Source organism: Embiotoca jacksoni, unplaced genomic scaffold, assembly GCF_022577435.1.
Source record: "Embiotoca jacksoni isolate LCO1_2020_lvr unplaced genomic scaffold, fEmbJac1.0.p SCAF_13, whole genome shotgun sequence".
NCBI classification, from domain to species: Eukaryota; Metazoa; Chordata; class Actinopteri; family Embiotocidae; genus Embiotoca; species Embiotoca jacksoni.
The window spans coordinates 227,501-253,836 of NW_027185263.1; the positions used below are offsets into that span (position 1 = coordinate 227,501).

Below are 26,336 nucleotides of genomic sequence, written 5' to 3' on the forward strand. Positions count from 1 at the left end.
CCTCCATCTGGTGGCGTCCTCGTGGTTCTCGTGGTTTCCTTCGCTGCCTGCTGCTTTGTGCTCTCGGTTCCTTCGTGTTCGGCTGGCACGTCCATGAGAAGGCCGTCCTCATCGCCATCCTGCCTCTCAGGTGAGCCGCCTCCTCCTCCTCCTCCTCCTCCTCCACCTCCTCCTCCTCCTCCTTCTCCTTCAGTCACGTGACCTCATGACGCCTCCTGTCTGTCTTCCTGCAGCATCCTGGCGGTGGAGAGCAGAGAGGATGCTGGGATCTTCCTGGTTCTGAGCAGCACGGGTCACTACTCCTTGTTCCCGCTGCTCTTCACCTCCGCAGGTAAACAAGGAGACTTTAACAACACCGAGATAACTGATGGACACATTTTATTCACTTTGGATTTGATGAGAGAAGTTGAATGGGAGTCTATGGAGCCGGAGGCTTTTTGGAGCCGACCTCTAGTGGCACTCGCTGGTATTGCAGCTGAAGACACTTCTGGATCAGAACCATTTTACAGACCTGAAGCTACGAACTCTTTTAGAAACAGTCTGTGGAGCTGTCGGCCATCTTTGTTTACAAGTTAGAAATCCTCCAGTTAAAATACAAAATTATTTATTTTACTGAACATGTTTGACAGTTTAAGAGACGCGTTATTAGTGTTTTGTAAATAAATTGCTTATTAATAGCTTTTCTTGTTAAAATAAATACTTTTCTGTTAAATTTTGTGTCACAAACATCTTCCTGAACTCCGTGTTTGTTCTGAGAAACAATAAAACTCAAACTGTTTTGACCCTCAGCAGCTCCCGTACGAGATGCAGTGATTTATGTATCTGTTGCAGAGCTGCCAATCAAAGTGGTCCTGATGCTGCTCTTCACCATCTTCTCCTTCTCAGCTCTCTGGAGGCTCCACAGGTACACACACACACACACACACACACACACACACACACACACACACACACACACACACACACACACACAGGTACACACACACACACACACACACACAGGTACACACACACACACACACACACACACACAGGTACACACACACACACACACACACACACACACAGGTACACACACACACAGGTACACACACACAGGTACACACACACAGGTACACACACACACAGGTACACACACACAGGTACACACACACACACACACACACAGGTACACACACACAGGTACACACACACAGGTACACACACACACACACACACACACAGGTACACACACACAGGTACACACACACACACCTGTCGTCGCCTTGGTGTGTTTCTCCACAGTCGTCCTCCAAAGTAATCAGATTACTCCCCTCAGCGGTCGGGGGGCGCTGCTCCGCCCCCTGGAGGTCGTCTACCTGCTGGGCCTGGTCACCGTGGCTGTCGCCTGCGAGGTGGTGTTCCCCTTGTCACCGTGGCGACAGCAGCTGCCCTTCCTCCCCCTGCTGGCCACCTCGGTGTACTGCTCGGTGGGCGTCTGCTACTCCTTCCTGCGTCTGTACGTCAGCCTGCTGCGAGAGGAGAAGCACAAACAGCCGTGAGATGAGAGGTTAGATCAGAGACACCCCCCCCCCCCCACACACACCCCGCTGGCTCCGCCCACACCACAACCACATCACAGGAGGTGTTTCGATCTGCTGCTCCACACTTTTAGCATCTCTTCGTCCAGCAGCACAAAACGTTTCTGATATCAGGTTTTGTGGATTTTAGTTTTTGCGTGAGCTGATGAGTCCGAACAGAAACGGCACCAAAACAAATGTCTGAACTCAAACCTGAAAAAGAGCGAAAGCAAAAACCTGAAAGGAAACATGAGACGTACAACAACACAAAACACGGAGAGGTTCGACACAATCAGTTTCACATCAAGTTAAATATTAATGAACCATTCAGGACGACGGACCTCCGTATCATCAGATAATCAGCGCTGAACAGTGTGATGACGACACCTCTCCCCTGATGCATGCTGGGATAGAATCCATCCTGTTCCAACGCAGCTCAGAAACATAAAAAACGGACTTATTTCAACATCTCGGTTCTGTTTGTCGACGGAAGAAAAAACTCTGCTGACAAAAAAGAAAAGACTTTTATTTTGTCGACTGATGGCCGACTCGACGCTCCAGGAGCCAACGGGAGGACCAAACAAACCGAGCAGCAGCCAATGACCAAAACAAAGCTGAAAGACACATTGGCATTCTCAAAATAAAAAGTTTATTTCTTATCTTTTTGTGTGTGTGATGGTTTTCATCTAAAACTACTTTCACTCAAACTGAAAATGATTCAACCTCTCAGGTTTGTTTAAAAACTTTATTGATAAGGCAACACGAAACATGATCCGGTGACTGAACGTAAAGCGTCTAAAGTGCGTTAAGATGTTAGCCTGCAGATCGGATCCGACTACCAGCAGCTTTTAGCACAAAATGGCCTCCTTCCCTCCGAGTTCATCATCACTAATCAGACACTCGCCTCCGTCGATCATCTCGTCGTATAAAAATAAAAAGGTTTGAACCACTCGGCTGATTCCTTCTAAAACTCCTTCAAATTAAAACCCGTTAAAACGAATGAAGTAACTTTTTCCTTTTTAGTCTGTGACGAGTTGTTTTTGTTTCGTTCCTCATAAAAACTACAAAATCAGAAACAAACATGTTGATGAACGAGAACGGAGCCGCGCTAGCAGCTGCTAGCCGCTCCATTAGCTTCATGCTAAGCTAAAGAACTGAACGACAAAGAAGAGGATCTGTTGAACTACTTGAACTGTTTCCACCAGAGAGTTACGATGGAGTCCTTTAAGGAACAGTTCCACCGACGGCCACTAGAGGCTCGAATCTCATCTAAAAAGCTTCACTTCCTGTAGAAAAATAATTCATCTGAATATTTGAACGCGTCGTTTTGATCTGAGTCGGTGGTCGTTTTGGAAGTCGTTACTCAAAGCGTTTGATCTCTGACAGCTGAACTCTGATTCTTCAGTTGGACATTTGTTTGACGTCCCGGTTTGTCCTGAGTGACTCCTCGTACTGGCCCGGTGCCAGAGGAGCTGATGACGCAGGATTACACGGTCCTTGAATGCATCACTCTGCCCCACCCGGTGCTGGAAAGTCTTGATGAAGCGCTGCGGGTTCCTGAACGCTGCGGGTTCCTGAACGCTGCGGGTTCCTGAACGCTGCGGGTTCCTGAACGCTGCCGGTTCCTGAACGCTGCCGGTTCCTGAACGCAGAGGGTTCCTGAACGCAGCGCGACTGTCTGTCCTGCTGCCGTCCGTTCTGAGAGTCAAACTTGTGAATCTGCTCTGTTGCAGCTCGGCCTGCTGAACCTTTTACAACATTACGAGGATCAGCGGCTCGCTGCAGGACGATCTCCCAGCATGCTTTGCTCCCAGAGACAGCAGCAACCGTCTCAACATTAAAACATGTTGTCGGGCAGGAAGTTGAAGTTCAAAGCAGTTGATCGACAGGAAATCGATATTTTTTCCCAGAAAATGTCCAACGTGAGGCGTTCACTGTCTCAGAGACTTCTGTTAAAATAACTTTTACTCATTATATTTTAGACACCTTTTAGATAATTACCGGAAAAATGTTGAATGGTTTAACATTTTGTTGTTACTCGACTCGGATGCTGAGTTTCAGGATGTAAACGTGTTTTTTTTCTTCATTTTACTGGATTTCTGAAACATTAAATGACTTTTAGAAAAAATTATTATCTAAATAAAATACTGTCTAAAATGGGGAATTGTCTGAATTAGATCATGAATAAAACACATTGAATTCTAAATTAATCTGGTGGTTTTCAACATTAGTTCTATGATGGTAAAAGTTTTACACTGAAATATTGAAACTGCAGATTTCAAGTTTTTTCTTTCACATTTCTTATTCTTGTGCTTTTTGAGGGAGTTTGAGGAACATAAACATCTTTTAAGATTGGTTTCATTTTACAAAAGTTTATATAATATTTGGACAGATTCTAAAAGTGGCAAATTTTTGAATGAAATCAGGTTCAATTTGATCAGTAATAAAAATAAGTATTATTCTGAGACCAAATTTTTTACTTTGGACTCGATAAATACGTAGAAATATTGCAGTTTCAAATATGTTTAGTATCTGAGTCCTCAAAAAAACTTTCCATTGTATTTGAACATTTTTGGACAAAAGTTCTCAGGTTTCGATGCTGAAACTTGAGTCTTAAATTGGTAAAATTTTGAATTTGATTTGAAGCTGTGGAAACAGGAAGCAGTTTGATGACATCATCGTGAGGAGGGACACCCAGCCCTCGTCACATCTCTGAACTCTGAATAAAGTTTTTGTGCGTTTGAAGATGATTTTCGTGAAGTCTTCAGATATCTCATTGAAAATCAGTTCTTTTTTCCACCTGATAGCTGAAGCTGAGGAGGGGCGGAGCCTCAAGACGGCCAATCACAGTCCGTCACATTTTCATTTGTAGTTTCCGGAGAACAGAGGTGGACTTTGTTGTTGTTGTTGTTGTTGTTGTTGTTGTTTGGAGAGGGGGAGGGGGGAAGGAGGGGGGGGATCCTGTCAGTCTTTGCGGTCCCGGTTGTTTCCTGCGGCTCTTATCCCGTCCGACCCTCCACAATGATCACTAACACCGGCGTCAGGTCCATCATTTTCTTCAGCATGTCCATGATGTCCTCGTGGTCTTTGGCTCCCTCAATGAACTCCTCCAGGGTCAGCTCACCTGAGGGGTCAAAGGTCAGAAGGTGTAACTACACGAACTCATCTCCCTCAGTTCTTCTACCTGAACCTGAACCGGCTCAGATTACAGCCGAGACGCCATTCATTATTTTATTTAAAGCTGAAGCTCAGAGCCTGAAGAACAAAACATCTGGAGCTGTCCAAAAACAAACGGTCCAGACGCATTAACAGAGGGTTCCTGAACGCAGCACAGTGATGCACACGGAGGACCAACAACCTTCATGAGGAAGATGCAAGGAAGCAGAACGAAAACCGATATTTGAAATCCGTTTGGGTTGTCAGGTTCCACTGCTTTAAATCAGTAGTAGTGGAAATCACTGCGTGGGCTCAGGAACATTTGGCTGTCAGCGTGTTGAAGTTCCCCAAAATCTGATGTTTCTCTGCTCCAGTTTCAGGTTTCCATGGTGACGTCACATGTTCTCGTACCAACGGTCACGTTATCGTGTTGAACGCAGTGATGATGTTGAACTCTGAATTCTTCCTCATGAAGGTTGTTGGTCCTCTGTGTGCATCACCGTGCTGCGTTCAGGAACCTTCTGAACTCATCGATCCACCCTCATATCTACGTTTTTAACGAACCCACAATGACTTCTAAACGGTGATGAGCTGATGCTTCGTTTGTCAACATATTCACGTACGTATCAGCCACGCCTTCGTTACCTTCTCCTTTCACGTCGATCCTCTCAAATATGAGCGCGACGATCTCCTCGGGGTCGATGTCTCTGTTCCGCGTGATGTCCTGGATGGCCTGCAGGGGGAGACAAACAGTCCATCTCAGATCACAGAAACAGGACGACAACACGCCTTTCACAGGTTCACCAGGTGTGTTCACGTGTTTCTCAACGTTTTACCCAGAATTTACATGAAAAAGAATAAATACAATTTAAGTTAAAAGTTTTGAGTTTCCGTCTGTTACATTTGAATCTAAGCTTTTTGCATTTAAACTTTTTAAGTTTTAATTTCAGGGTTTAAAACTTTTTTTTTTGTCAGAGCACCATTTAAAGATGGACAACATGTTGGCTTCCTGAAAATGAAGCTAATTTTTTTCATCGCCCCCTGGTGGCTGGTTGTAGTATACATCACAAGCCCCGCCCCCTCCATGTTAGCAGACAAGCCAAACTAAAAAAAAGGTCACCTTAATTTGAGGTTGCCTGCATTTTTCCTCAATCTGTTTCTATGATCAGTTGTTTCGTGGGGATTCCTGAAGCAGGTGGTGGAAGTTAACGTTCTGAAGGCCAACTTAATTATCAAGTTAATGCTAATGTTACAGCTAACACGCTAAGAGTCTGTAAAGTAGCTGATGTGACAGCTGACCATGTTTATCTAGAAAATAATCAGTGAGCGTCCACGACGAGTCAAAATGGTGGCAGCTGGGCTGTGTAAAATTCAAGATGTGTGGCCTCATATGTGGGCGGGGCCTCTTTGTCATGGCTCCTCCCCTGGTCACTACTGTACAAATGACATTAATTGACAAATTGTACATGGTTTTAGTCTCGTTTTAAAATAATTGTCGTTGCTTTAAAAGGTCACGGAAATCCTAAAACTGTAGTTGTTGTTGTTGTTGTTTGGCTGATTGTTTGCGTGAAGCCTCACTGATGATGTCACGTTACCGAGAAGATGGTCTCCAGCTCCTCCTTGTCAATCTTCCCGTTGCCGTCCTGGTCGAACAGTTTGAAGTACCACTTGAGCTTCTGGTTGATTTCTCCCTTCAGCATCAGGCTGATGGCGGCGATGTACTCCACGAAGTCGATGTATCCGTCCTGCAGGCGGAGAGCAGCGTTAACGCCGACCGCGCTTTATCGCAACATCTACCGTGTTTTATATTCAACGTAAAAACTCCACATCAAAACAGAAAACTGCTGAATTTAAAAATAAATAAATCATTTTAAATTCCAGGAAATAATCACAAAGTATGTAAATTATATTAATAAAAAACTTCTGTGAAGTAATTTAATAAATTGTTTTATAATAATAATAAAATTTTGTTCGAATAAAAATGTTGATTATGAAATGAAAAAAATGGATGAAAATACATTTCATAATAACAAGTTGGTTTTAATAATTTCTTATATTATTTGACTAATTATTTAATTGATATATTTTTCACATGTTCTTCGATGACGTCTCGTCGTCATAGAACACCAAAAACTTGATTGATTATTTATCAGAGGAAACAGGTCAGTTAAGTTTATTTATTGTATGTTTAATTAATCATTCGTGATGAGTAAACATACCAGAATAAATAACAGCTTGTCTCAATGTAAATAAACTCTACAGAAGGAAGTCCATTTAAGAAAGCAGCGTTTCAGCTTGGCGATGTTGTGATGTCCTTCCTGAGCTCTCAGACCGTCGTCGCTGAGCTTCGTCAAACTCTGGATCCATTTAGCGACCATGAACACAGCAGGGAGCTGCATGCTAACGCTGGGAGCCAATTAGACGGCACGGCAGAGCGGTCGGCCGTGTTCACGCTGACCAACCAAACCTACGACTCCCAGCACCACGACCACATTTTTATTTTCAGATTTCCATTTATTTAAAATCCACTGAGATTATAATCCTTAATTATTCTCAGAGGTGATTTATGGAAAACGACAACTTGACTTTACGTTTAACCTTCAAGGTAAAATAGTAATACTTTTGTTTTTAATTGCATTATTAAAGTGTTGTGATGTTGATTTTAATATAAATGAAATATATTTGTGTTTCTGTTGATTTTACCAATGAAGGCTTCACATGTTTGTTTACTTAATCATCATATTAACCTCAGATTATAAATTCAGATGATCTATGAGACTAAAATTCTACATTTAATTCATAAATTCTCAATTAAGTTTTCTTGAGTTACAAAATGTTTCTATGATTTTTAGCAAAAACTTGCTGGAAATTACTTTTTCAACAAATGTAAACTTTATTTAAAATTTATGTTTGAATCTTCAAATCATGAATTACATGTATTTATTGATCCATCCTGCTGTTTATCAAACTGCTTTAACATGATGTGTATACATCCATAGAAAAGGAACTGTGGCTCTGAAGTAAATTAAAGTTGAAATCCAGGAAGTAGTTAAGTAGATGCTCAATAAAATAAAGATCAGCTCGACTGTTACTTCAAAAAAACAAAACATCCAAGGAAAATTAAAAACAAAAAACGTTTAAAATCAGACAACCACTAAGAAAATAATTATTTAAATTAATGTTGTTATTAATGACTGCTGTTAGGTGCTGTTAACAATCCTGTTCATTATTGAGAAATCTTGATAAATGATTTGTTGGTTTGTTTTGTCCAAAAATCCCAAAATATTTAGTCAACTAAACATGAGACTGGAAAAAGACTCAAATTACAAACTGACACCATCAAATATTTTTATGATCGACGAGTTGTTTCATCTCAAACTGTCAAAAAATATTGAGAAAAACCAGTCTGGTTTGATCATGAAGCAGAAATTAAATCTTATTAAATAAAACTTTTAAATGTAATTTAAAACCGGCAGAAACTCAATTTATTTAACTTCCAACCCTGAAGTCGACTTGAAAAGTTTTATTTTTGTTATTTTCACATTGTCGATGTTTGATTTCATTTTTCAGATAATTGCCTGCCAACTTTCCTCATAACTTCCTAAAAATGACCTGATATTCATCTGTAAATTACAGGATATTTCCAACCAGGTTTTGTGCTCAATGTAGAGGAAGCTCTCAACTTCCTGCTTGTTATATTTGAAATTTTAGACAAAAACATTTGATGTGAGTGAAAATAAACTGACAAAATTCCAATCTTAAAATTTTTCTTCAGACAGAAGTAAGAAGCTGTTTCTCTATAATTCTTCCGACGACCCCTCACAATCATTATTTTACAGGTGGAAATCGATTGGCTGATTGATTTCTGTTACTAAAGGTTATTAAAAGAAGACAAAAATGAAACGAAATTATAAAACGAAATATTCAGACACGACCAGCCGATACGGACGTAAACACACCGTGAACGTGATTTACAGGATTCAAAACTAAAGAAAATAAAAGAAAACATTTTCAGAATAAAAGCATAAAAGGAGTTTCCTGTCTCTAACGAGGCTGAATGTTTGAGTGTTAATTTTAAACTGTTTCTCACAGTTTACTCATATTTACTTGTTTTTTCTCTTAAAAACTGAAATTTAACAAGCAGGAAATGATCTGCAGCAGTTTACCAAAATAAAGCTCCTTCATTGGAGCTTTTTCTTCTTTTAAAAGGAAGTTTGTTGTTGCAACAACTAATGAAGAGGAAAGTTCTTATAAATGAGATCAAATCACAGGATAAATACTTGGTATAACTTAATAGAACTAATTAACATGTAATGATGAAAAATGTCGTAATAATGTGAAAATTCCTTGTAATGATGAACACTTCCTCTGAAACATCCTCCAGTTTTCAGCCAAACAGCAGAAACATTTTAGGAAATGATTCAATAAAATGAGCCGAAAAAAACCCACAGCCGGACAAAAAACTTTGTCACGGAACAAAATCAGCACGAATTTGGCGTCCAAATGTTTCTCCGTCATTTCGGCCTGTTTACGAACTATTTTTATGCATCTGCACCGGTCAGATTTTCAGGTTGTTCATCCCGTTCATGAAAACATGATATCTCAACAACACCTCGAGGGATTTTCCTAAAATTTGGCGCAAACGTTCTCTTGGACTCGCAGACAAACTCATTAGAATTTGGAGGTCAAAGGTCACTATGACTTCACCATAAGTCCAGAATTCAAACACTAATTAACAATTCACAAAAAATGTCAAACAGGATTAGACTCTATCTCAAGAACGCATTGAGGACATTTCTTTAAATTTAGCACGAACGTTCTCTTGGTGATTCAATTTTAGAGGTCAGAGGTCACTGAAACTTTGTGTACGTCCCGTTCTTGTGAGCGCAAAGCAATAACTGATGAACAGAAGGACCGACTGTCCATCTTCATCGTGGTCACTTCCTGATCTGAACTGTGCTGATTCTGTAGATCTTCTGTGTATCGTGTTCAACGTGTGTGAAGCTTCCACATTTCAGACTTAAAAAAAGTGGAATACTGTCGTACATTTATTTCGCCCCATATTTAACGTTTTATATCTTTACTTTGCGACATCAGACGGATGTATGAAGGTTTTACCCGTTAATCATCTGACGACTCTTTACATTTATTATCAGGTTAAGAACCAGATTAAGCTTTTATCCAAAGCTGCCCATCATCGTTTGGAGGACAGAAATGTCTACGTTTTGTCCCGGGAAGGTTTGACAGTTCAGTCCTCAGATCTGTTCCCAGGAGGATAAACGACCAATCGCAGCCTGATCCTGACGACTCAGGACAGTCGAAGATTAACGACCCCAAACACAATCATATCATGACGATTGTTGGCGCCACGGACTCACGAAGAGGATCGGATCGGTCTCAACGACCCCACAAGACCTGCAAACCTCCAGAAAACCTCTTTGAGGACCTGAAATGGGTCAAGATGCCTTCAAGCTCCAACAGACACCAACAGCAAGCTGATTACAGAGGAAATGAGTCACTTTTCCTTTTAACGCGGAGCCGATAATTCGTATGTTTGTTTACAGCTGACGCAGTCAATATTGATGTGTGTGTGTGTGTGTGTGTGTGTGTGTGTGGGTGTTGAACGCACTCCGTCCATGTCGAAGGTGAAGAAGACCTGGTCCACGTAGCTGTTGGCGTTCTCGTTCATGCCCTTCAGGTTGAGGATGGCCTTCAGCTCGAACAGCGTGATGAGGCCCGACGGAGACTCGCGCATGAACTTGTTGTACCAGTGGTGCATGTCCTCGGCCAGGATGTCGTCCAGGTTGGAGCCGTGGTTCCCCATGGCGCCGGTCCAACCGGGAGCCCCGAGACCAAGAGGGAGGAGGACGGAGAGCCGCCGGCCTGTCGATCCTCCACAGTAAGAGTCCGTTAAAGAGGGTCTGTGGTTCTTCTATTGGACAGAACCAGGATGTTGTGACCGAGGCAGCGGGCGTCAGCAGCAGGAGGCTCCAGCCATCCTTCGTCCAGGCTGCAGTGACTCTGCAGAGCGAAGCTCAGGACTCTCTAACCCTCTTAGGTCCTGGAGGAAGAATCAAGGAAGCGCTGAAAATAACTCCCTAATGAGATCAGGCCTGCTGCAGGGAGGCCAGGAGGCTTATATAACCAGCTTCCCCAGGTGACCTGGTTCAGATGGAGGCTCCCCGAACACTCAGGGTAGAAACACAATCTGAAGACTTCACCGATGTCAAGAAAAAGTCTGAAAGTGAACTTCTAAAGGCGACGAACGGTTTCTGTTCAACAACAAGGCAACTCAAAGAGTTTCACATGGAACCATTCAAAGCATCAAAACTTCAGGCAAAAAGAAGAGGACATTTAAAAACAACTAAAAACAGGAATTAAAACATTAAAATATACAAAGTAAACAAAAAATAGGATGAAAGTTACAAGTTTTATTTTCAAACTAACTGGAAAGAAAAATATCATAAATAGTATAAATGTTTGCTTTTTAAACACGTCTATCAGGACCTCCCAGAACCAGGTCCTCGGTGCCGGTCCGGACTTCCCAGAACCAGGTCCTCGGTGCCGGTCTGTCCTGGTTCGTTCAGGCTCTGTTTGTCCTTCAGTTCTGTCTTCGTGTGGACGTTCGGACCTTTCGTCTCTGACCTCGTGCAGCTGCTATCATCGTCAATAACGCTCCTAACAGGCTTAGAGCTGCCGGTGATGATCCAGTTAAACCAGTTTAACCCTTAACACCCCCCTTCAGAGGACCAAAGGGAGTCTTTGGACCTTTTCAGAGCTTCAGAGTGTCAAACATCTGGAGACATTTTAATTAGTTTCCAATTTGTTGAATCGTTGATTCACGACATGAACTGGAAGCCTCGTTTTGATCTGCTCCCGTTTGCCCTGTTTAAGTTATGATATTATACTGTTGATACAGACTCTGCACTTCATAATTCCCGGATCATTGTATCAGGATTCCTTCTTTAGTCAACATGTTGCTTTTTTTCCCTGCAGCTGCTAACAAAGGGAAACATGCAGGAAAATCAACATTTCAAACGCTTCTAGAAAGAAACGCAAGACTTAAAGTTTGTTGTTTAAGCAGTTAAAAAAAACTGTTTTGCCCTGAAAACGCCTTTAAACAAGTAAATAGATCAAATCATGTGGCTGTTTTTCATTAGACGTCTTTAAATTAAAGGTTTTATTAGTGACTGAGTATTTTAATCTGACCTCCACTGTGGTTGCGTAACCTCAGAAACAAGCCGCTGCTCGTGCATCACAGGTGTGTTCAGGTGTGTCAACAAATAGAATCATCCAACACATGAAATCAGTCGGAGTATCAGCAGCTTTACAGAGAACCGCTGCAGGAAGGTTAATCAGATCAGAGCGGCAGCAGCTCGTCCTGCTAGCTGCTTAAATCACAGCTTTTAATAGACTCGCTGGGAACATTTTATACGAACGCGCTGCTTTCTTTAGTAACAGTAAACTCACTCTGCTATTGTGGTTCCTAGTTTCCAGAAGTAGAATGGGAGGCGGAGCTTCAGTTTTCAGGCTCCTCCCCTGTGGAACCAGCTCCCAGTTTGTGTTGGAGGGGCAGAAACCCTCTCTAGCTTTAAGATTAGACTCAAAACGTTCCTTCTTGATACAGCCTATAGTTAGGGCTGGCTCAGGTAGACCTGAACCAACCCTTAGTTATGCTGTTATAGGCCGAGGCTGCTGGAGGACCTTGTTACATGCTGAGCTTCTTTTCTTTCCTCCTACTCTTTAACTGACTCATACCTCACCATCTTCTTCTCTCCCATAGTTTCTTCTTATTATCTGTTGTCTCCATTCAGTTCCTTCACTCGTGTAGTTTCTGTTCTTTCTTTTCCAGATGTCCCGTCATGGAGCTGCATGTCTCTGCTCTGTGATTGTCGTCTCCACCAACAGTTCTTCTCTTCTATCTCTATGCTGTCCTTTTCTCTCTCTGCTCTCCTCTCACCCCAACTGGTCAAGGCAGATGCTCCGCCCACCTCTGATCCTGGTTCTGTTAACAGATGCTCCGCCCACCTCTGATCCTGGTTCTTTTAACAGATGCTCCGCCCACCTCTGATCCTGGTTCTGTTAACAGATGCTCCGCCCACCTCTGATCCTGGTTCTTTTAACAGATGCTCCGCCCACCTCTGATCCTGGTTCTTTTAACAGATGCTCCGCCCACCTCTGATCCTGGTTCTTTTAACAGATGCTCCGCCCACCTCTGATCCTGGTTCTTTTAACAGATGCTCCGCCCACCTCTGATCCTGGTTCTGTTAACAGATGCTCCGCCCACCTCTGATCCTGGTTCTGTTGACAGATGCTCCGCCCACCTCTGATCCTGGTTCTTTTAACAGATGCTCCGCCCACCTCTGATCCTGGTTCTGTTAACAGATGCTCCGCCCACCTCTGATCCTGGTTCTGTCGGAGGTTTCTTCCTGTTAAAGGGAGTTTTTCTCCCCTCTGTTGGAGGTTTTTCTCCCTTAAAGAGGAGAAATAACCTGTGTTGTGATTTGGGGTTATATAAATAAAATTGAATTGAATTAAACACTGTAAAAATAAAACCGAAGCAGAACTACCGGAGTGAGGAGAAGCTCACAGATAAACAGTCCTGCAGGGAGATAAGGCCATCTGATTGGATGGGTTTTCACCACAAAGCATTCTGGGAAGTGAACTTAACTCCTGTCCTGAATCTGACCTCCAATGGTTGCAGGTGTTCGGCTGCTAGCGACTCTCCCAGCATGCCGCGGGGCTCCCAGCCTGGCGAGAGTTCAGTTTCCAGCTTTCTTTTGTTGATCTGCTTTATTTCAGGCCGTGAAGCTGTGAGAGTTTCTGAGGATGGAACAGATTATCCAGGAGCAGATTTAAAGCCCCCTCCTCCTCCTCTTCCTCCTCCTCCTCCTGCTGCTTCCAGGGCTTTTCCAGGTAGCCGTCCCCAGATTACCTGAGTCTGGTGGAGAACTGCCAGCTGTGGGAAGTCCTACGGTCGTCATGGTGACAGGAGGACAATTTGAACTGTGACTCACCTTTTGACCGCCGAGCAACGAGTTAATGTACGAGTACGAGATTTAAATGTTTGTGGTCAATTTCAGATCGTTTGCATGTCGTTGACGTGTTTAGTTCGTTGGCGTGTTTATGTCGTTGACGTGTTTATGTCGTGTTTATGTCGTTGACGTGTTTATGTCAGTGGCGTGTTTATGTCGTTGACGTGTTTGTCGTTGGCGTGTTTATGTCATTGGCGTGTTTATGGCGTGTTTATGTCGTTGACGTGTTTATGTCGTTGACGTGTTTGTCGTTGGCGTGTTTATGGCGTTGGCGTGTTTATGGCGTGTTTATGTCGTTGACGTGTTTATGTCGTTGACGTGTTTGTCGTTGGCGTGTTTATGGCGTTGGCGTGTTTATGGCGTGTTTATGTCGTTGACGTGTTTATGTCGTTGACGTGTTTGTCGTTGGCGTGTTTATGGCGTTGGCGTGTTTATGGTGTGTTTATGTCGTTGACATGTTTATGTCGTTGACGTGTTTGTCGTTGGCGTGTTTATGTCATTGGCGTGTTTATGGCGTGTTTATGTCGTTGACGTGTTTATGTCGTTGACGTGTTTGTCGTTGGCGTGTTTATGGCGTTGGCGTGTTTATGGTGTGTTTATGTCGTTGGCGTGTTTATGGTGTGTTTATGTCGTTGACATGTTTATGTCGTTGACGTGTTTAGTTCGTTGGCGTGTTTATGTTGTTGGCATGTTTATGTCGTTGATGTGTTTATGTCGTTGACGTGTTTATGTCGTTGGCGTGTTTATGGTGTGTATGTTGTTGACGTGTTTATGTCTTTGGCGTGTTTATGTCGTGTTTATGTCATTGACGTGTTTAGTTCGTTGGCGTGTTTATGTTGTTGGCGTGTTTATGTCGTTGGCGTGTTTATGGCATGTTTATGGCGTGTTTATGTCGTTGACGTGTTTATGTCATGTTTATGGCGTGTTTATGTCGTTGATGTGTTTGTCGTTGGCGTGTTTATGGCGTTGGCGTGTTTATGGTGTGTTTATGTCGTTGGCGTGTTTATGGTGGGTTTATGTCGTTGACATGTTTATGTCGTTGACGTGTTTAGTTCGTTGGCGTGTTTATGTTGTTGGCATGTTTATGTCGTTGATGTGTTTATGTCGTTGACGTGTTTATGTCGTTGGCGTGTTTATGGTGTGTATGTTGTTGACGTGTTTATGTCTTTGGCGTGTTTATGTCGTGTTTATGTCATTGACGTGTTTAGTTCGTTGGCGTGTTTATGTTGTTGGCGTGTTTATGTCGTTGGCGTGTTTATGGCATGTTTATGGCGTGTTTATGTCGTTGACGTGTTTATGTCATGTTTATGGCGTGTTTATGTCGTTGATGTGTTTGTCGTTGGCGTGTTTATGGCGTTGGCGTGTTTATGGTGTGTATGTTGTTGACGTGTTTATGTCTTTGGCGTGTTTATGTCGTGTTTATGTCATTGACATGTTTAGTTCGTTGGCGTGTTTATGTTGTTGGCGTGTTTATGTCGTTGGCGTGTTTATGGCATGTTTATGGCGTGTTTATGTCGTTGGCGTGTTTATGGCATGTTTATGGCGTGTTTATGTCGTTGACGTGTTTATGTCATGTTTATGGCGTGTTTATGTCGTTGGCGTGTTTATGGCATGTTTATGGCGTGTTTATGTCGTTGACGTGTTTATGTCATTGGCGTGTTTATGGCGTGTTTATGTCGTTGATGTGTTTATGTCGTTGACGTGTTTACGTCGTTGGCGTGTTTATGTCGTTGGCATGTTTATGTCATTGACGTGTTTATGTCATTGGCGTGTTTATGTCATTGGCGTGTTTATGTCGTTGGCGTGTTTATGGTGTGTTTATGGCGTGTTTATGTCGTTGACGTGTTTATGTCGTTGATGTGTTTATGTCATTGGCGTGTTTATGTCGTTGGCGTGTTTATGGCGTGTTTATGTCATTGACGTGTTTATGTCGTTGACGTGTTTGTCGTTGACGTGTTTATGTCGTTGACGTGTTTATGTCATTGGCGTGTTTATGTCGTTGGCGTGTTTATGGCGTGTTTATGGCGTGTTTATGTCATTGACGTGTTTATGTCGTTGACGTGTTTGTCGTTGGCGTGTTTATGGCGTTGGCGTGTTTATGGTGTGTTTATGTCGTTGACTTGTTTATGTCGTTGGCGTGTTTATGTCGTTGGCGTGTTTATGGCATGTTTATGGCGTGTTTATGTCGTTGACGTGTTTATGGCGTGTTTATGGCGTGTTTATGTCGTTGACGTGTTTATGTCGTTGATGTGTTTATGTCATTGGCGTGTTTATGTCGTTGGCGTGTTTATGGCATGTTTATGGCGTGTTTATGTCGTTGGCGTGTTTATGGCGTGTTTATGGCGTGTTTATGTCGTTGACGTGTTTATGTCGTTGATGTGTTTATGTCATTGGCGTGTTTATGTCGTTGGCGTGTTTATGGCGTGTTTATGTCATTGACGTGTTTATGTCGTTGACGTGTTTGTCGTTGACGTGTTTATGTCGTTGACGTGTTTATGTCATTGGCGTGTTTATGTCGTTGGCGTGTTTATGGCGTGTTTATGGCGTGTTTATGTCATTGACGTGTTTATGTCGTTGACGTGTTTGTCGTTGGCGTGTTTATGGCGTTGGCGTGTTTATGGTGTGTTTATGTCGTTGACTTGTTTATGTCGTTGGCGTGTTTATGTCGTTGGCGTGTTTATGGCATGTTTATGGCGTGTTTATGTCGTTGACGTGTTTATGTCATTGGCGTGTTTATGGCATGTTTATGGTGTGTTTATGTCGTTGACGTGTTTATGTCGTTGACGTGTTTAGTTCGTTGGCGTGTTTATGGCATGTTTATGGCGTGTTTATGTCGTTGATGTGTTTGTCGTTGGCGTGTTTATGGCGTTGGCGTGTTTATGGTGTGTATGTTGTTGACGTGTTTATGTCTTTGGCGTGTTTATGTCGTGTTTATGTCTTTGACGTGTTTAGTTCATTGGCGTGTTTATGTTGTTGGCGTGTTTATGTCGTTGGCGTGTTTATGGCATGTTTATGGCGTGTTTATGTCGTTGACGTGTTTATGTTATGTTTATGGCGTGTTTATGTCGTTGGCGTATTTATGGCATGTTTATGGCGTGTTTATGTCGTTGACGTGTTTATGTCGTTGGTGTGTTTATGTCGTTGGCGTGTTTATGGCATGTTTATGGCGTGTTTATGTCGTTGACGTGTTTATGTCATTGGCGTGTTTATGGCGTGTTTATGTCGTTGATGTGTTTATGTCGTTGATGTGTTTATGTCGTTGGCGTGTTTATGTCGTTGGCGTGTTTATGTCGTTGGTGTGTTTATGTCGTTGGCGTGTTTATGGCATGTTTATGGCGTGTTTATGTCGTTGACATGTTTATGTCATTGGCGTGTTTATGGCGTGTTTATGTCATTGACGTGTTTATGTCGTTGGCGTGTTTATGTCGTTGGCGTGTTTATGTCGTTACTAAAGTCAAGTAAACATAAACATAAAATATAAGTACTGAGTATAAAACAGCAAAGAAACGTTATTTTAGTAAAAATATGCATTTAATTTCCTTTCAGAAGCACTTTGCGTTTTCAAACAGTAAAATCCTCAATGTGTGTTTGTTTTTATTAATCTTTGAAAAAAAGCTTCAGGATTTCCCAGCTATGAACAAAAACAACAAAAATCACATTATATTCTTAAAACAGGAAGTGAAGCAGCGCTGCAGTGAGGGGAGCCTTCAGTCGAGCTGCTCCTGGACATTCACGAGTTTTTGACTTTCTTCGCTCCGTCGTCACGGTGACAGAGTCCAAAAATGTTTGTGTCCTCGGCGTCCGCGGGCCTTTTCTTTCAGGCCTCGCTGCCACAGGGTTTCCCTCCCAGAACTCCAGGGGCTCATCATGGCTGCCAACGCTCGGCCGGACGTCTGATTCCTCACCGGGCCGAACTCGAACTCTCCGCCTCCTGTTGGACAAACGTCACAAACAACGTAAACAACAGGAAGTACGTTTACTCCAAAACAAAAATAGATTTCAGATGGAAATAATCTACGTCTTCACAGATCAGGTTGTTATTTATAAAATGTTTGAGGAACTGTTGAAATATTTTGCTAAAACAAAACCAGTCAGATAAAATGTGAAAATTTCACTCAGCAGCTTCTAAAATTTTGCTGGTTTCATAATATTCTTTGACAGTAAACATGTTTTGTGTTTCTTTATGTTCCTGTTGAACGCAGCACAGTGATGCCGGCGACATGTTCTGATGACATCACGTTTCAAGAGGGGCGGAGCTTCACCGTCCAAGACCAAAGAAGTCCCGTCAGGTCAGGAGACACCAGCTGGGTTTTCTTTGTGTCACCATGAATTGGTCCCCCAGAGTCAGACTGTCAACACCGAGTTCCACCAGGACCTTCTGAGCTTCTGTTCTGGTTCGTAGTCTTCAGGTCAGTCTGGGTTTGGTGCTTCCTGTTTTATTTTGAAAAGACTCACCTCTTGTGTCTTGTCTTTGTTTCACTTCCTGTCCTTTGTATGATTGTTGGCCCCGCCCCCTGATTAGTTTCACCTGTCCCTCGTTGTCCTTCCCTCCCTGCTGCTAGCGGGCGTGTTGAACATTTCCTGTTCCTCAGAAAATTTGACCTACAATCAGATTGAATGAAGAAGAACCAAAACTGATGTTTGAAGTCCGTTTGGGTCGTCAGGTTTCACCGCTTTAAAAACAGTCGTAGTGGAAATCAGTGCATGGGCTCAGGAACACTCGGCTGTCAGCAGGCGTGTTGAAGGTTTTGTTTCACGTTAACGTGTGGAACTGATGTTGATGAAGAGACGACACTCTGAAATCTTCCTCACGAAGGTTGTTGGTCCTCCGTGTGCATCACTGTGCTGCGTTCAGGAACCTTCTGAAATTATCGATCCACACTCATAGTTGTTGGTTTAAAACTGAACTCGTCACCTCGCTCTCTTCTGTCGTTCCTTCAGTCGGATCTTGTGTCTGTTTATCTGCAGATGTTTTCTCCTTCTGGTCCGATGAAGATCTGTTCTCTCTCTCCTCTCCTCTCTCCTCTCCTCCCTCCTCTCCTCTCTCCTCTCCTCTCTCCTCTCCTTTCTCCTTTCCTCCCTCTTCTCCTCTCTCCTCTCCTCCCTCCTCTCCTCTCTCCTCTCCTCTCTCCTCTCCTCTCTCCTCTCCTTTCTCCTTTCCTCCCTCTTCTCCTCCCTCCTCTCCTCCCGCCGATCCATTCTCTCCCTCCTTCACATCGCCGCTGCTCTTTGTTTCTTCTTCGTGTGATTTGCTTTTCTCCAGAGACGTCGAAGCGTCTGTTTCATCTTCCTTGTTAAAGACCTCTCCTCCTTCTCCTCCTCCTTCTCCTCCTCCTTCTCCTCCTCCTCCTCCTCCTCCTGTTGTCTTGTCTTCTGTTTCACTCGGGGAGCTCAGGTGTGTGTCTGTGTCGTCGTTGGCGACGCCGACCTCGTCTCCACTGCTGGACTTCCTGTGGCGGCGGGAGGGAGGGCGGCGCCGGATGGAGTGGCGAGCTCGGCCCTGGACCAATGGGAGCAGAGACAGACCGGTTAGAGAATAACATGATTAACACGTTGTTATTGTAATTCCTGTGAATGTTGTTGTCATGGTGATATCAGTAATACTTGTTTTTGTTGGGCCAATATTAGTATTGATAATTCTGCACGTGAAGCAGAAACTCTCCTTCCCAGCATGCTTTTCTGCTCGCTGATAACAGATGAAATCAAATCTGCGACTGACCTTGTTGATGCTCGACAGGATGGATCCCTCAGCCACAGTGGGAGGGGCTTCAAAGCAGGCGGGGCCCTCCTCTTCGGTCAACGGAGATGCGGTGACGGGGCCGGTGGGTGTCGCCGAGGTCGGGCTGGTTACCGTGGTAGCCGGGGCGGAGCCGGGGGAGGGCAGGGTGAAGGCGGGAGGCAACAGCCTGAAGCCAGGGCTCTTTGGAGAGGGAGTGGAGGGCGAGAGAGCGAGGTTGGCCTGCACAGAGGGAGAGTGATGTCACAGTGATGTCACTGTGAAGCTGCCTATCCTCGCCCAGCAGGGGGCAGCAGAGAGAACCTGGACTCACCTGGAGCTTCTCGATCAGAGCAGAGTTCCTCTTGGTTTTGGCAGGTAGGGGTGAGGTAAGACCTGGTGGAGGCTGACACACACACACACACACACACACACACACACACACACACACACACACACACACACACACACACACACACACACAGCCATTGGTCATCTCTGTTTTGGATTGTACGTGTTTGGCTTTGGTTCCTGGTGTCGGTCTCTCACCAGGTCGTCTCCGTGAGGTTTGGGGAGCTGTAACGTTCGAGGTGGTCGTCGTCTGACCGGTTTGTCCTGATAAACAAGAAAAAGAAACAAGACATTAATAGAGTAAATATTATGGTGTTAAGCTGCTTTATTATTGAATATAATATAATATAATATAATATAATATAATATAATATAATATGCTATAGCATGTCGTCTAAAATATGATTAAAAAAAAAGTCACACTATAGCATGTCGTCTAAAATATGATTAAAAAAAAAGTCACACTATAGCATGTCGTCGATAGTATGACTTTTTTTTTTTCACGTTTTTGGATGACATTAAAGAAGTATGACTATTTTGTTTTGTGGCAATGTCATTTGGACCCCCCGATTGTCGATGCCATGGTTACGGCCCTGAGTTTGAGAGCCCACCGACACCTCCTCCGCTGAGCTTTGTACCTGCGGATGTGACCTGTTGTAGGAGGACCTGTGTATTCTCTGCTGCAGTACACTATATGTACAGGCTCTGATTTACCAGGCGTCCAACTCACCGTTTCAGTAACGGCAGCGTTGTGTGGAGGAGCCGAGCCTTTGAATCTTCCTGCGAGTTCAGCCACAGAGCGCCGGGCCTGCACCTCCTCCTGAGGGAAGGCACGACAACAAGGTGAACGTCAACGATGACACGTCAGGTGTTTCAGCCGTGAAGCTGAACGATCACTGTGTTGTCGCTCAGCTGGAACTGTTCAGCATTAAATTCAGTTCAGTAAAGTTTTATGTATTGAGCGCCAAATTAAAAGGTCATCTCAGGGAGCTTTACATAGTACATAGCACTAAGAGACACAAAACAACAGCAAATAGACACAAAACCACAACAAAAAGACAGAAACAACAAATAGACACGAAACAACTACAAATAAACATTAAACAACAACAAAGAGACACAAAACAATAACTAATAGACAGAAACAACAACAAATAGACAGAAACAACAACAAAGAGACAAAACAACAACAAAAAGACACAAAACAACAACAAATAAACATTAAACAACAACAAAGAGACAAAACAACAACTAATAGACAGAAACAACAACAAAGAGACAAAACAACAACAAAAAGACACAAAACAACAACAAATAAACATTAAACAACAACAAAGAGACAAAACAACAACTAATAGACAGAAACAACAACAAATAGACACAAAACAACAACAACAAAGAGACACAAAAAACAACAAAAAGAGAGAAACAACAACAAAGACAAAACAACAACAAAAAGACACAAAACAACTACAAATAAACATAAAAAACAACAACAAAGAGACAAAACAACAACAAAGAGACACAAAACAACAACAAATAGACACAAAACATGTCCTCACAATGTCTTTAAACTCACACCGGTCCTCACAAAGAGAAATGTTCAACACAAACACTCACACACACATCGTTGTGTCTCTATATGTTTGTGAGAACATCATGCATTCCCTTGATCTTATCCCTCAAATTATAATTTAAAGTTGTGACGACCAGCCTAAATATCCTGACGTGTGTTTGTCCTCATAAATATGGTCTTTATTAGTCCACACAACTATAGAAACACACGTACACACACACACACGCACGCACGCACACACACACACACACACACACACACACACACACACGCACACACACACACACACACACACACAGCTGTTGACGTGGGGCTGATCCATGTCCATTTCAGCTGAAGGTCTCACATTGCTGACATTCAACAGATAAAGAAATCACACCGCCTGGAGAGAACACACACACACACACACACTCACACACACACACACACACACACACACACACACACACACACACACACACACACACACACACAGAGTCTTGCTCAGTCTTTCCGCAGTGAGCAGTCAACCTATAAAGTGAAGTTGAAAATGAAAAAAACAACAACCGTTAAACCACTTCCTCTTTCTGAGTGTGTGTGTGTGTGTGTGTGTGTGTGTGTGTGTGTGTACATGTTTTTAATCCCAGTGGGGACTTAAACCTGAATACACACCAACCCACGAGGACATGTGACGTCCTCAAGGGTCTACTCTGCTGTTTGAGGGTTCTGATCTGGTTTTAGGGTCAGAATCAGGTTTAGATTTAAGGTCAGATTTAGGGTTAGGGTTAGGTTAGACATTTCCTGTGATGGTTAATGTACTGTGAGTAAAGGGGCTGGAGAATGTATGATGTCAATGTAAATCACCTTGGAGATATTAAAAGAAGTCTGTGCTCTAGTAGCTGTGACTCCCCAGAGAGGTTGAGGTGTATTCGGATGCAGTGTGATGTAGAAACACCTGCTGGCTGTGGCCACGTGTGTGTGTGGGTTCACCTTCACCCTCAGCCGTGTCTGCTCAGGCTCACGGTAACTGACGGCGAGCAGCGAGGTAACATGGCTGCATCGAAGCGCCGTAATTCTACTCAAGTGAAAATCCAGCTACATGTACCCACTGCTACTGCTAATGCTACTGCTAATGCTACCATCTGTCCTCTGGATGAAAGCCCTGAAACGACCAAAAACAATAACAGTGCTAATTTTGCAGGATGTTAAATTTTGGAGCCTCAAAGGATGAAAATTGTAAATGTAAATGAGAAATTTTATTGTTTTATAAAATAATATCTTCTCATGTTGAATCTGATGCAGCAACACGTCTCTATAAGTTGTTCCAGGATCATGTTCACCACTGAGCTGCATCACCTCTTTTAACAACACTCTGGAAACCTTTTATTTGCAGTCCCAACTTTATTGGAAACGCTGTAGTAACATCTGCGAGGCAGGTTCTTATTTTCACCAGCTGACGTTCAGAGATAAATCTGAGCGTCGTCTGCATACAAACGGATGTTTAAAGTAGATTTTAAGCGGAGAGTGATTGTAGGCAGAAGACTGAGCTGAGGAACGCCGTGAACGGACAGCAGCAGACCTGCACTGGATGTTTTCTACACAGACGTTCAAAAAAGGAAGAAATTGAACCTGAAATGTCGAACCGGCGCTGAGCTTTAAACTCGCCGGATGTTTGGTGCATTTTTTCTGAAATCTTTACCAAGAAGAGAAGTTCAGGTGTTTAACAGAAGTTATTCAAAATGAGAAAAGTTTGTGAAGAACTGATGATGGCAAAGAGATAAATAGACGGACTGAACGAAACTTTATCGATGAACAAATGTCGCTGTAATGAAAAACTCCTCCGTGAGCATGTTGATGAAATCGGGTGCAGAGTTTGGTTTCCTGTGTTCGCTGCTCACCGAACACGCAGCTTCATATCTGTCGTTACATGAAGAAATATTTGGACGCCAAAATAAAAGCGTGAGCGTGAAGGATCGTCTTCATCGATCTGTTTACTCGTCCGTTCGTTTGGTTTCTCACAAACAAGAGCAGAAAGAAAAGTTTTACCTCCATCCTGCTCGTCGTCTCTCGGCCGCCTCGTTTATGTCGAGTAGGTGTGAAGGAGGGAGAGGAGGCCTGCAGGATAAATATAGACGCAGAGTCACTACATGGGAGGGGGGGGGTCATGTTCTGTCACATGATCATCATCATCATCATCATCATCATCTCTGCTTGTTGTGTTTATTCATTAAAGCTCCAACACGTTTAAAATAAATACGCCTTTTATTTTATAGGAAACAGATTTGTTAAAATCAGTTTTAATCTGCACGATTCACTCAGCTGTAATAAAAGGTTAAATACTTTTATTAAATATAAAACAACAAGTAAAAACTTCTAATTTCATAGAGCTGAGAAACAATGTAATGATCAGGTTTTTATGATTGTTCTGGCAGCTTTTTCCAAAAATTATCAATAATATATTTAAGTTCTCAAGTGAGCTGAAAAAATATTTTTTTTTAATTTGAATTAAAAAAAAAGTGCAACATGAAATTTAATTAATGAAGAAAGTTTAGTTGATTGAACTAAATTCGTGGAGGATGTTTTTACAGAGAAGCTGAGAGGGACGAGATTCCAACGAACCGGAGGGGAGAGGAGCCGGTGTGGGAGGACGTGGAGGACATGGAGGACGTGGAGGACTTGGAGGACGTGGATGAAAGGGAGGACGTGGAGGACTTGGAGGACGTGGATGAAAGGGATGAAAGGGAGGACGTGGCGGACGTGGAGGACATGGAGTACGTGGGGGACATGGAGGACGTGGAGGACATGGAGGACGTGGAGGACTTGGAGGACATGTAGGACGTGGATGAAAGGGAGGACGTGGAGGACTTGGAGGACGTGGATGAAAGGGAGGATGTGGCGGACGTGGAGGACATGGAGTACGTGGGGGACGTGGAGGACGTGGAGGACTTGGAGGACGTGGATGAAAGGGAGGACGTGGCAGACGTGGAGGACATGGAGTACGTGGGGGACGTGGAGGACGTGGAGGACTTGGAGGACGTGGATGAAAGGGAGGACGTGGAGGACTTGGAGGACGTGGATGAAAGGGAGGACGTGGCGGACGTGGAGGACATGGAGGACGTGGATGAAAGGGAGGACGTGGAGGACATGGAGGACTTGGAGGATGTGGATGTAAGGGAGGATGTGGAGGACATGGAGGACGTGGATGAAAGGGATGACGTGGAGGACGTGGGACAGCGATTATACATTCAGTGAGAAATGTTAAGTATTTGATAAACATCAGGATAAAACGAGTTGGTGATGAAGAGGAAGCTGCTCAGCAGGAAGTCTCCTGCAGGAAGTTGCGTCTCTCGCTTCTCCTTCTGAGGCGTCAGAGTTCTGTGGTTTCTAGTTCTGTAGTTTCTAGTTCTATGGTTTCTGGTTCTATGGTTTCTAGTTCTGTAGTTTCCAGTTCCATGGTTTATGGTTCTAATGGTTTCTAGTTCTATGGTTTCTGGTTCTATGGTTTCTAGTTCTGTAGTTTCTAGTTCTATGGTTTCTAGTTCTATGGTTTCTAGTTCTGTAGTTCCTAGTTCTGTAGTTTCTGGTTCTATTGTTTCTGGTTCTATGGTTTGTAGTTCTGTAGTTTCTAGTTCTATGGTTTCTGGTTCTATGGTTTCTAGTTCTATGGTTTCTAGTTCTGTAGTTTCTAGTTCTGTAGTTTCTAGTTCTGTGGTTTCTAGTTCTGTAGTTTCTAGTTCTGTAGTTTCTAGTTCTGTGGTTTCTAGTTCTATGGTTTCTAGTTCTGTGGTTTCTACTTCTGTAGTTTCTAGTTCTGTGGTTTCAAGTTCTGTGGTTTCTAGTTCTATGGTTTGTAGTTCTGTAGTTTCTAGTTCTATGGTTTCTGGTTCTATGGTTTCTAGTTCTATGGTTTCTAGTTCTGTAGTTTCTAGTTCTGTAGTTTCTGGTTCTATGGTTTGTAGTTCTGTAGTTTCTAGTTCTATGGTTTCTGGTTCTATGGTTTCTAGTTCTATGGTTTCTGGTTCTGTAGTTTCTAGTTCTGTGGTTTCTAGTTCTATGGTTTCTAGTTCTGTACTTTCTAGTTCTATGGTTTAGTTCTGCGGTTTCTAGGTCTATGGCTTCTAGTTCTGTAGTTTCTGGTTCTATTGTTTCTGGTTCTATGGTTTGTAGTTCTGTAGTTTCTAGTTCTATGGTTTCTAGTTCTATGGTTTCTAGTTCTGTGGTTTCCAGTTCTATGGTTTCTCGTTCTATGGTTTCTAGTTCTGTACTTTCTAGTTCTATGGTTTAGTTCTGTGGTTTCTAGTTCTGTGGTTTCTAGTTCTATGGTTTCTAGTTCTGTACTTTCTAGTTCTATGGTTTCTAGTTCTATGGTTTAGTTCTGTGGTTTCTAGTTCTGTGGTTTCTAGTTCTATGGTTTCTATTTCTGTGGTTTCTAGTTCTATGGTTTAGTTCTATGGTTTGTAGTTCTGTACTTTCTAGTTCTGTGGTTTCTAGTTCTGTACTTTCTAGTTCTATGGTTTCTAGTTCTATGGTTTAGTTCTGTGGTTTCTAGTTCTGTGGTTTCTAGTTCTATGGTTTAGTTCTGTGGTTTCTAGTTCTATGGTTTAGTTCTATGGTTTGTAGTTCTGTACTTTCTAGTTCTGTACTTTCTAGTTCTATGGTTTCTCGTTCTATGGTTTAGTTCTGTGGTTTCTAGTTCTATGGTTTAGTTCTATGGTTTGTAGTTCTGTACTTTCTAGTTCTATGGTTTCTCGTTCTATGGTTTCTAGTTCTGGTTGTGTAAGAAGAGATTTTGAGCATCGATGGTGAATTTGAGGAGCGCAGGACATAAAAATAGTTGATTTCTGAATGGAGGACTTGAAATCCTCCTGAAGGCAAAACTTTGTTTTTTTTTTCAGTTTCTTACAAACAAACAAACTAAACAAGGTTGAAGGTCACAATATCACATTTATAAAATATCGTTCTTA

General features: G+C 42.9%; 4 protein-coding genes across 6 annotated transcripts in view; 2 read left to right on the plus strand and 2 right to left on the minus strand.

Annotated features, from left to right (window-relative positions):
• alg8 (ALG8 alpha-1,3-glucosyltransferase) overlaps positions 1-2,218 on the plus strand; it is an 8,141-nt gene extending 5,923 nt beyond the window's left edge. For 2 of the 3 annotated variants that reach the window (XM_069145702.1, XM_069145703.1), the window contains exons 10-13: positions 1-130; positions 234-331; positions 832-904; positions 1,319-2,218. The exon at positions 1-130 is cut by the window's left edge and continues 10 nt beyond it. In XM_069145702.1, coding sequence (XP_069001803.1) covers positions 1-130; positions 234-331; positions 832-904; positions 1,319-1,541 — 524 coding nt within the window. In that variant the 3' untranslated portion in view covers positions 1,542-2,218. The remainder of the gene's footprint in view (positions 131-233; positions 332-831; positions 905-1,318) is intronic. The other variant, XM_069145704.1, reaches the window with a different exon arrangement.
• guca1d (guanylate cyclase activator 1d) lies at positions 1,767-10,539 on the minus strand. The gene is made up of 6 exons (XM_069145631.1): positions 10,345-10,539; positions 6,311-6,460; positions 5,361-5,448; positions 4,573-4,683; positions 3,050-3,201; positions 1,767-1,772 (listed from the first exon to the last, which is right to left on the minus strand). Exons 1-6 carry the CDS (start codon positions 10,537-10,539, stop codon positions 1,767-1,769), a joined length of 702 nt encoding a protein of 233 aa, XP_069001732.1.
• Positions 10,540-17,259: 6,720 nt separating this feature from the next.
• On the minus strand, positions 17,260-23,487 carry dub (duboraya). The gene is made up of 7 exons (XM_069145705.1): positions 23,419-23,487; positions 20,548-20,637; positions 20,016-20,081; positions 19,801-19,872; positions 19,470-19,709; positions 18,666-19,250; positions 17,260-17,681 (listed from the first exon to the last, which is right to left on the minus strand). Exons 1-7 carry the CDS (start codon positions 23,422-23,424, stop codon positions 17,652-17,654), a joined length of 1,089 nt encoding a protein of 362 aa, XP_069001806.1. The 5' UTR covers positions 23,425-23,487; the 3' UTR covers positions 17,260-17,651.
• Positions 23,488-24,282: 795 nt separating this feature from the next.
• On the plus strand, positions 24,283-24,624 carry LOC138195977 (cerebellar degeneration-related antigen 1-like). Its single transcript, XM_069145633.1, has one exon. It carries the CDS (start codon positions 24,283-24,285, stop codon positions 24,622-24,624), a length of 342 nt encoding a protein of 113 aa, XP_069001734.1.
• Positions 24,625-26,336: the final 1,712 nt, after the last annotated feature.